The sequence below is a fragment of the Grammomys surdaster genome, unplaced genomic scaffold, assembly GCF_004785775.1.
Source record: "Grammomys surdaster isolate TR1022 unplaced genomic scaffold, NIH_TR_1.0 170, whole genome shotgun sequence".
NCBI lineage: Eukaryota > Metazoa > Chordata > Mammalia > Rodentia > Muridae > Grammomys > Grammomys surdaster.
In genome coordinates this window covers 6790695-6801163 of record NW_021604618.1, presented here as the reverse complement: position 1 = coordinate 6801163, position 10469 = coordinate 6790695, and the positions used below count along the sequence as shown (strand labels likewise).

The 10469-nt window shown below is 44.5% G+C and overlaps 1 protein-coding gene across 1 annotated transcript in view; it reads right to left on the bottom strand.

Moving 5' to 3' along the window:
* Positions 1–10033, bottom strand: part of Pamr1 (peptidase domain containing associated with muscle regeneration 1) — an 88627-nt gene extending 78594 nt beyond the window's left edge. Inside the window, exon 1 of the mRNA XM_028767032.1 lies at positions 9800–10033. Within this exon, the coding sequence (XP_028622865.1) occupies positions 9800–9872 (73 nt within the window). The 5' untranslated portion in view covers positions 9873–10033. The remainder of the gene's footprint in view (positions 1–9799) is intronic.
* Between the last annotated feature and the right edge of the window lie 436 nt (positions 10034–10469).

Here is a 10469-nt window from a genome sequence, read left to right as displayed (position 1 = left end):
GCCAGACTGATTTCCAAAGTGGTTGCACCATCTTGCAGTCCCACCAACAATGGAGGAGTGTTCCTCTTTCTCCACACCCTCGCCAGCATCTACTATCACCTGAGTTTTTAATCTTAGCCATTCTGACTGGTGTGAGATGGAATCTCAGGGTTGTTTTGATTTGCATTTCCCTGACGACTAAGGATGCTGAACATTTCTTTAGATGCTTCTCGGCCATTCGAGTTTCTTCCGTTGAAAATTCTTTGTTAAGCTCTATACCCCATTTTTTAATAGGGTAATTTGCTTGTCTGGAGTCTAATTTCTTGAGTTCTTTGTATATATTGGATATTAGCCCTCTATCAGATGAAGGATTGGTAAAGATCTTTTCCCAATTTGTTGGTTGTCGTTTTGTCCTATTGACAGTGTCCTTTGTCTTACAGAAACTTTGCAATTTTATGAAGTCCCATTTGTCAATTCTCGATCTTAGAGCATATGCCATTGGAGTTCTGTTCAGGAACTTTTCCCCTGTGCCCAAGTATTCGAGGCTTTTCCCCACCTTCTCTTCTATTAGTTTCAGTGTATCTGCTTTTATGTGGAGGTCCTTTATCCACTTAGACTTGAGCTTTGTACAAGGGGATAAGAATGGATCAATTTTCATTCTTCTACATGTTGTCTTCCAGTTGAACCAGCACCATTTGTTGAAAATGCTGTCCTTTTTCCACTGGACAGTTTTAGCTCCTTTGTCAAAGATCAAGTGACCATAGGAGTGTGGGTTCATTTCTGGGTCTTCAATTCTATTCCATTGATCTTCCTGCCTGTCTCTGTACCAATACCAGGTAGTTCTTATCACTATTGCTCTGTAGTACAGCTTGAGGTCAGGGATGGTGATTCCTCCAGAAGTTCTTTTATTGTTGAGAATAGTTTTCGCTATCCTGGGTTTTTTGTTATTCCATATGAATTTGAGAATTTCCTTTTCTAACTCTGTGAAGAATTGAGTTGGGATTTTAATGGGGATTGCATTGAATCTGTAGATTGCTTTTGGCAAGATGGCCATTTTTATTATATTAATCCTGCCAATCCATGAGCATGGGAGATCTTTCCATCTTCTGAGATCTTCTTCAATTTCTTTCTTCAGAGACTTGAAGTTCTTGTCGTACAGGTCTTTCACTTGCTTGGTTAGATTCACACCAAGGTATTTTACATTATTTGCAACTATTGTGAAGGGTGTCATTTCCCTAATTTCTTTTTCAGTCTGTTTATCTTTCATGTAGAGGAAGGCTACTGATTTGTTTGAGTTGATTTTATAACCAGCCACTTTGCTGAAGTTGTTTATCAGGTTTAGGAGTTCTCTGGTGGAAGTTTGGGGGTCACTTAAGTATACTATCATATCATCTGCAAATAGCGATATTTTGACTTCTTCCTTTCCTATTTGTATCCCTTTGACTTCTTTTTGCTGTCTAATTGCTCTGGCTAAGACTTCCAGTACTATATTGAATAGGTAGGGGGAGAGTGGGCAACCTTGTCTAGTCCCTGATCTTAGTGGGATTGCTTCAAGTTTCTCTCCATTTAGCTTGATGTTGGCTACTGGTTTGCTGTAAATTGCTTTTACTACTGCCCATACTTTTAAAAAGTTGATAAAGAAGCCCGTACACGTTTGGACTTTAAAATGTCCCTTTTGATCTTCTGTAGTTGTAAAGTATTCTTCAACGGTTTACTCCTTTTGAGTGAGAGACTACAAATTTTACAACCACACTCCATGGATCACTGACTCTATCTGAGAGTTTAAGATATTATGTCAAAGAAGGCTCTTTGGCCAAAAACTACCTTGTGATATACGAACGATGGCTTTCTTCGTTGTTAAACTCTGCAAATCTATAGTGTAGTTTGTATATAATTAATCTCTACATCCCTTGAATTATGTTCTCATAGCCTCCTGGCATTCCTCTTCTGTTATTAAACATCAATCTGGACTTGCAACTTGTGAAACTCATTTTGTGAGGGAATTGCTAGGGTGAACCTGAAATTCTCTCAACAGGTTGCAAATGTCTTAAAGAAAAGGACTTTGTCTTATTTATCATGGTATCCCAGCACTTTGAAACATTCTTGGTGCCTGGTGGATGCTTGCTAAACATTGCTAAACAGACCCATGAATATGAACATAAGAGGCAGGAGTAATTCCTGAAGTGAAGGCTATTTGTGACAAAGACAAATGTTAGACTCTTCTCTTGCTATAATTCCATCTTTATTGTAGAGTCTGGTTATCCATCACAGTCACACAGTCTGAACATTTTTGTCTATTGAATTTGTGTCACATTTCTATAAGGCGTGTGACACTTAGTAATATGTTCTAACACATGAGCCAAGGGAGCCAAACTTACCCAGAAGAGAGTCTAGGCACCATTTGGAAAAGGACAGCACACCCCCTAGAGGCAGAAAGCCAGGCTAAGAAGTCCTGGACAAAGAAAGATACTTTGCTGATAGCTATATCTTCCCTTAAATTCAGGTAAGACAAGGATACGTCAGATATGAGAGAAGAAGCTTACAGCCATAATCTAAGCTCAGGTGCCATGTCCTAGGACACCTAGGACATTCCTTGACTTTATTTTTAACTCTAGAAGAGGGATTTCATGGTCAAGGGAGTTCACTGGTCACCTTCAGTGAAATCTTTAGAAGTAATGAGAAGGGACAGTGGGCTTGAAAATACTAATATTTTAGTTTCTCAGAGTCCTCAAACAAGTTAATCAATTGAAGTAGACTGGACTAACGTGCCTCCCTTTACTCAGGGTTTTGCATTAAAGTAGCTGGGTTTTCTTCAAACCATTGTTGAGGATATGAAGACAATCACTGAATCTCCCTGTGAGCTACAGTTGGCTGAATATGTTCCTCGCTCCATTTTGGCAATAGCAGTAGCCATGGTTTTTCAATCACAAAACCAGCTGACCAGACGTCTACTTATGTAGACACACGCTGCCAAACCACTAACCCAGCCCTCTGAGACAGCCAGAACCTCTGTGAGGGCAGAGATGAAAACACCAAGGGTTAAAGCTGATTTCTCTGTTTTCTCCACACACCCTTCCTACTAAGGTGAGCAGAGACCTCATTAAAGCAGGTACTCAGCTCTAGAGGCTGAAGGGTGATAGGAGTAGGTGTCTTCACTCTGGCACATTTTCTCCAGGTTAAAATGATTTGGTTTAAAAAATATCCTGGTATTTATGGAAAAAGATCTCCTGCAATATCCATCAATTGTATTATGCCAAAGAAAGAAAAAAGAAAAAAAGAAAAGAAGCTCATAGACCTGCTCCACTTATCCCATAACGTACAAGTGTTCAACTGATGATCCTGACAGAACAAATTCATAAGAAAACAGGAAAACACAGTGTCAGGGCCACGCTTGAAATCTGTCTTATGCTCAATTCTCTTCCCCTGCAAACACACACATGATTCAGATTATAAAGACTGACTGTGGGACAAAACTATGTCCAATCAGAGTGGGATCCAAGACACAGGACAGCCCTCCCTGAAACTGGATGGGTTTTCAGTCGGCTTAGCAGCTGTTTGCTCTATAGAATGGCTCCTCTCAGGATCCACGTGGTTCCACTGGAGCCGATTTCTCCGTTTCTCCACATGCCCCTCCCACAGAGGTGAGCAGATGACCTCATTTGGGCCAGGCTGAGAACTTGTAACCTCAAAGGGATAGTCAGACATCAGGGTCTTCCATCAGGTAGTCCAGATGGATCTACTGCTTAGGTGGTACTGTTGTGAACTATTACAGTACAAAACAAGCCTTATGCAGATAGACTATCTGAATTCAAGACAGTCACTCAACAGTCAACCTGGGCAAGGATGGCCTAAGTTCCTCCACAAGTGAACTTTCCAATTTCTTCTTATGTTTGATGCAAGGACTGCGAAAATATATAGAAAATATGTAACATTATAAACTCAGTCAGTTGTTTAGGTAACGAAACTTAGAATTAAATCCCTCAGGTATGGTATAATATGATAGAAGCCTCTTCAAAGTTGCCCCCATCTTTGGTATTTCACCAACAGTGAAGAATTTGATGTGTAATCCCTACTTATTGTATTCTCAACCTACAGGAGCTAAGTCTATCTCACGGGTCTTTGCCATGTGGACAAAGGAAAGGAGTGGAGTAGGGTCTCAGGCAGCTTTAATTTTCTACCTTTCTAGAGAGCTGCTGTTTATAGATATGAGGCTTAGCTTGACATACTTTAAAAAAATAAACTTACAGCTTTGGCTCAGATCTAATGATGACTGACAAATAGAATTCCTTCAACAGGGATCAAGCTTGGAATCTGGTGGGGTTTCCATCATCAATCTGGTAGCTTCTGGTACTCCAGCTAGCCTCTGAGTTCTTTATTTTGGAATTTGAAAACTGGAATATGTAACATTTCACTTCCACTGAAAACCTACGAGGAAGAGAAGAGGCTGGATGCCTGTAACTACAAAATAGCCATGGAGTGAGGCCGACAGTCCCGTCCCATGTTGAGAGATCACGACCTCCCTCATTTATTACAGAAGTGGCACTTTCCCAACATGCACACACCTCTAGTCAGTTGCAGTGTCTAGAGCTGGCCTAGGGGGAGGCAGGTAGATAACCTTTCTTTTGTATCAGGAATCTTCTGTCCCCTAATGGAGCAGATGGAAATAATTTTCTAACTTAAGGTGAGTCATAGGTCCCTTAGACACCATGGTCTCTGCCAATTCTGTCTCTCCAGTGTAGCACAGATGTAGGCAAGATTGAGTCAAACTAATATTCTATGCCAGGGACATTAAAAAGCCTCCCCAAGACTTCTGAGTATTTACAAGGGCCTTATATGCTCTGTAACACTTCTGCTTCCGAGACTCTATGCTCCAAACTACTTCATCCACAGCCTCACACTCAGTTTCCACCACAAGCTCATACACAAGGGCATTCATGAGAGATAAATACTATACCAAAGTGTAAGGTGGTCACAAAGAGAAGCAAGACCAGGTCCTACAAAACATGTCAGTTTGTCATACTTCCATCTTGCCTCTCGTCTTGGGGTGACTGGGGATGGCTGGTACCTCTAGCACGCTGCTGGTGGGAAAGAGTGCAAGGTCTCCTCTCTGGGTACCTAGCTACCACTGATGTACAGCTAGGAGAGGGAGGACTGGAAACAGGGGTGTAAGGTCTATCTTTTCCTCTCTCATGGGGTCTGCACAGGCAGAGCCCAGGACAAGAGAAATCCAGTCTGATTGAGAGTGAGAGCTGAGTATCCTGGAGGGGCTAGAGGGAAAAAGGCCTTCCTGGAGAGTCTTAGGCATTTAGTCAAAAGCCTTCCCAGCTGCTATCCTTAATGTAGCAGCTCTCTGAAATAAATGATCTTTGCTTGTCCATGTTGGTTTATCTGATGGTGGATGTGAATGCACACACTTTGCTTGGTGTGAACCAGGGATTAAATACCTTTTGCAGGAAGGAATATCCAGGCAGGGAAGCTCATTGGCTGAAGGCTCAGGGCTATCTAGACACCTCATTAGCATGGAGAAGAACCCCAGGTGTTTTGCTATGTGACTGAGTAACCACGGTCCTCAATGCGCTGTCTTGGTTATGTGTTCCAGAGCAGGTACACAGACAGATAGGGAGAGGCCCCACTCCTACTGGTCTCAGGTTTCTGAGATTCCTGAGATTCAACCTTGTCAGTTCTTCTGTCTGGCAATATGGTCCCACATGCCCTACATGAGTTGAAACATAGCTGAGGGTTATGCATATATAGAGCAGGTGCTTCAAAACCTCCTGTTAGCCAACCAGTAAGTCTTTAGCAGTTTTATACATTTGGACTTCTCCAAATTCAGTGTCCAGCCTTCCATGATTTTTCTTCTCCCTGCCCGTCTTTCTGTCTCTATCTCTTTAAGAATGTAGATCAGAAACTCAAGTGCTAGTAGACGGTATCAAACATAAGAAGGTGGGATATGCCAACTACCGAGAGGAGCCAGTATCTCTCAACACATTCAGGTTCAAATACCCCACTAGATACTTCAGGCAAGTGGCACTGGGTGATCAATTTACAGTCCTTAGATCTGTGGCCTCCCTCAGCACCTCAACTCCCAAGACAGAGAAACAGTACCCTCCAAACAAGAATGGCAAGGGATCTCTTCTCTGTTTTGTGCGCCTTAACCTTTGCCAGGGTTAGATGTGCTAGAGGGAATGTCACAAGATAATGTGATCTTGAAAACTATGCAGCCAAGGTTTACCTAAGGTGCCACTAATTTGTGTTGTAGATATTTATTTATTTATTTCTAAAAAAAGGGGGTCTCTTGATGTAGCCTAGGCTAGCCTCCTGCAAAGTACTAAGATTATAGGCACAAACCACTGGCCATGCTCTAAAAGTATTTTTTTATTGTAGAAAAAATATATTACTATTATCTTTATAAGTCATTACCTGCACACATGAATACACACAAACACACACACTTATAGCTCACTGTCATCAATATTTTCATTGTTGATGTCAATGGTCACCAACATGTATAGTCAAGACCTTTTCATCATATCAGACCATAACTCTTTATTCATAAAACACTAACTTCCAATTACTTCCTGTAGGCTCTGGCATCTGACATCTTGATTTCCATGTTAATGAATTATACTGTACTTCATTGTTGTGGTTTGAATGACAATGCCCCCCCCAAAAGCTCATACATTTGAATATTTGTTCTCCACTTGGTAGAACTGTTTCAGAAAGAAAAGTGGCCTTGTTGGAGGAGGTATATCACTAGGGGAGGACTTTGAGGTTACAAAACACTAGCATCATTCCCAGCTTTCTCTCTCTGCCTGCTGCTTGTGGTTCAGATGTAAGCTCTCAGCTGCTGCTCCAGTCACATACCTCCACCCTTGCTCTGCCATCATAAACTCTAACCCTCTGGAACTGTAAGCCCAGTTAAACTATTTCTTCTGTTAGTTCCCTTGTTCATGGTGTTTCATCACACCAATAGAAAAGTAACCATAACACTCACAAACTGAATCAGACAATGTTTTCCCTCTTTTTCGGCGGGTCTTAAGTCTAATTAGAGAGTGTTTGGTTACCACCAATGTGTGCCATTACTGCACCTTTAGGGTTGTTGCACCATGCTCGTCACTGTGGTTCACAGGTGTTATAGCTGGGTGGGTCTATTGGCTATTGCCCTCCTTCGGAAGCTTGTATGGTGCCTTACGATACCATCTGACAGCTAGTCCTCAGAGAGGAAGATTTCAGCTCAGATTCAGCTCAGGGGACTCCAGGTTCTGTGTCTGAAGTGCATCCACCATAAAATTATTTTCCTGTTGGGATGCCAGGCATCCTCAGAGTAGATGCTAGGGGAACACCCTCTTCATGCTCCAAACACAACTCCACCCCAGCCAAAAAGGCCAATTTTCATAGCTTTCCTTGGAATGTGTTAGCGAATCCATTATAAGGAACCTCTAATTGTTTTCTGGCCACACCTTCTCCTTGCTTATTCTCCATATTCCCTGTCTCAGCTGGCTGCTCCTGCTCGCTGAGTATCTGTGCTTCCAATTATCTTCCCTAGTCGGTTTATGTTCATTCCCTACAAGCTAACGTCTGTTGGAAGCGACACTTGTGAACTGATCCGTGTTAAGATTTCATTTCCCCAGAGCCCCATATTTTCAGTGAGGGTTTCCTCTTAGGCAGAGTTCTGCTGGCAGCGCTGCTACAGTCTGGTGGAGTCAGCGGAGTTGGGTTTCCCCTCACATGCTGTTTATGTTAGGTTTATCACTTGGCCCCATGTTTAGATTCTCCTCCTCCAATGTGAATCACATGTTCATGAACAACAACTTCCCGGACCAACCCGTGGGGTGTTTACATACCAGATACTCTTTTTAGAAAAGTAATTAAAGGAAATGTCCTTTCCAGCTTTTCTTGACAGGACCAGGGAGTGGACTCATTCCCTGCAAGAAGAAATATTTTCCTTCTCCATTCTGCTTTCTGCCTTGAGCTCTACAATGGATGACCGTGCTAAACACATAAAGCTGCTATTTGCTTCAGTCAGCAGCTTGGCTGACAGCTCACTTCACACCCTCTTCTGAGCTTTTCCATAGCAAAAGGTAAAAGAGATTCTTAGGTCAACAATAAATGAGTTTTTCAGCCCCTGGGCAAGTTGAGCTGTTTCCTTACTTGTGTAGAGTGATGCTGTCTCACTTGCCACAGCACAGAAGCTAAGCAGAGGAGAGAGCTCATGCCACCCTGGGGGTTTGGAACACTGTGCCCTGGAACTGAGAGGAAGCAGGATCCTCTAGAGTGGGTGTAGGCCACCCAGCACCTCCTAGAGATTTGCATCCAAAGGCCACACATTCTAGTGGGGATGAATCTTAATGCCAAGTCCTCAAGTCCTCCCAAGTGTTTAGACTTTGGGATTATAAGCCCTCCTTAAAGGGATCCTCCTTCCTCCTTCCTTCTTCCTTCGTTATCCAGGCTGCACAAGATATCAGTGAGGTTAAATTTGGGTGACACAAGCTAACCATCTTCAGGCAAGCTCTGCGCCACTGAGATATATAGCCAGCCCAAACACTCCCACCATTGGGGCAGTAAATCATTAAGGGAGATTTAGCTGAACACAGGCAGGCTTCTGTACATGGAAATTATTAACCAAACATGGGAAGGGAAGTCTCATGTTTCTAGGCTCTCTGTGTTGACACAAAGGGAAGGCTGTGGTCTCTCAATAACACTCCACGTCCATGTCTTTCTTGGGCACTTGCCACTCACCTGTTAGAGCAAAGCCCCCTCCTTTTGTATAGAGCACAGAGTACAGCCAGCCAGCCAGCACAGAAAGTCTACAAGAGGGGCTCACATGTTCCCTTCTCCTAAGGAAAGTTTCCCCTCCCAGGCAAATCTCTGCTGTGCTCATCTGGTGAGGTCTTATCTTCTCTCCTCTCACCTTACCTCTCCAACTCCACGCCTCACACCTGTAGCCTCTAGCCTTGCACCTCAATCCTTCTGCCTGGCATCTCAATCCTCCGCACACTTCCGGTTTCATTCACCTCACACCTCACCCTTGCAGCCACCCAAGACAGACAGACAGACAGATGCAGACAGGAGTCCCTGCTCCCTGACTAAGGACCTCTTCTGAGACCTGCCATTCCGTGGCTTCTGCTCTACGATCTGTCAAGAGGATGCTTAACACTCTGTCATGTCCCAACCTCTTGTGCTACTAGGAGCCCATCTCCTGGGACTGCGGCTTCCAAATAAGACATGTGGGAAACAAAGGAGCCAGGACTCTTTCCAAACAAATGCTGCACATCCAGAAACAAACTGCCCATTTCCCCTAAGCTTCTGCTTCCCACTTCCCAGGATGTGCGCTACTTTCTGAGTGACCAGAGCTCCTGCGCTGGGGGGTCTGCTTTGAAGAATTCCCACCTTAAGGCTTTTTCAAGCAGGGCTCATTGGAGAAATGCCCACCCAATCCCTGTTCTTCATCCCTGCGAGACTACTTTCCCAGGAAACTTTGACTTTGCAAATCAGAGCCAGTAACTCACAGGGAATGGACTTCCCAGGGCGATGTGGTCCTTTAACAAGACGACAGACAGACAAATAGATAGATAGATAGATAGATAGATAGATAGATAGATAGATAGATAGATAGATAGATAGACGGCATGAGAGCACAGGAGCTCTCTTCTTTCAGGACATAGTCTAGCCCCACAATCAGGAATATCATCCTGTTCTTAAGGCGACAAGGGGAGCATCAGAGCTCCCAGCCAGGAAGCCCAAATTATAACTGGAACAACCCCCAACCTGTCCAGCTCCCCATCAGACCCCGCAGAGGGCTCTCAGTCACTAACAGTACCTCTTGGCAAGGATGAGATGAGAAGAAGCTGCAGGAACACGAGCCCCAACTGCGCCCATCGGTCCAGCTCCATCGTTCCCGCTGCACCGGTGCCTTGCCGAGTGACTGGAGTGACGCCTAGGCGAGAGAACAAGGCAGCCGGCTGCGCTCTTGCCCGAGACCTCCCCAAGCCCCAGCTGAAACAGAGCTCGGGTTTCAGCCCGCCGGGCTCTCCCACCCTCAGCTAGGGGAACCACCTTCGGCCAGAGCGACGTCAGCCCAAAGCTCTCCTCTTAACCCTTGCGAGGCCCAGGGAGTCGTGACCACGCCTGGAGGCCGGTGCACAGCCTCCGGGGAAGCAGCGGGATACCAGAGCCCGCTCCGTCTCGCTGGACTTCCGTGGTCAACCTTTGGTGATGGTGAAGGTAGAGGTGTGTGACGGGCAGCACCTGGCTGGGAACAGAAGTAGGAATGGTTGTGGGACCTCTCAGATGAGACTAGGAAGGATGCTCATTCAGACAACCTGCACCTGAGCTAGAAAGCTGAGCGGAGAAAGAAGGATTGGAGGCTAGGATAGGAAGCTGGGATGGGAGGCTCAGAGGGCAGGATGGTACTAGAACCTGAGATGAGAGACTTATAGAAAAAGCTGAGAAAAATGGCACGGAAGGCTGAAATGGGGGGCCAGGACAGG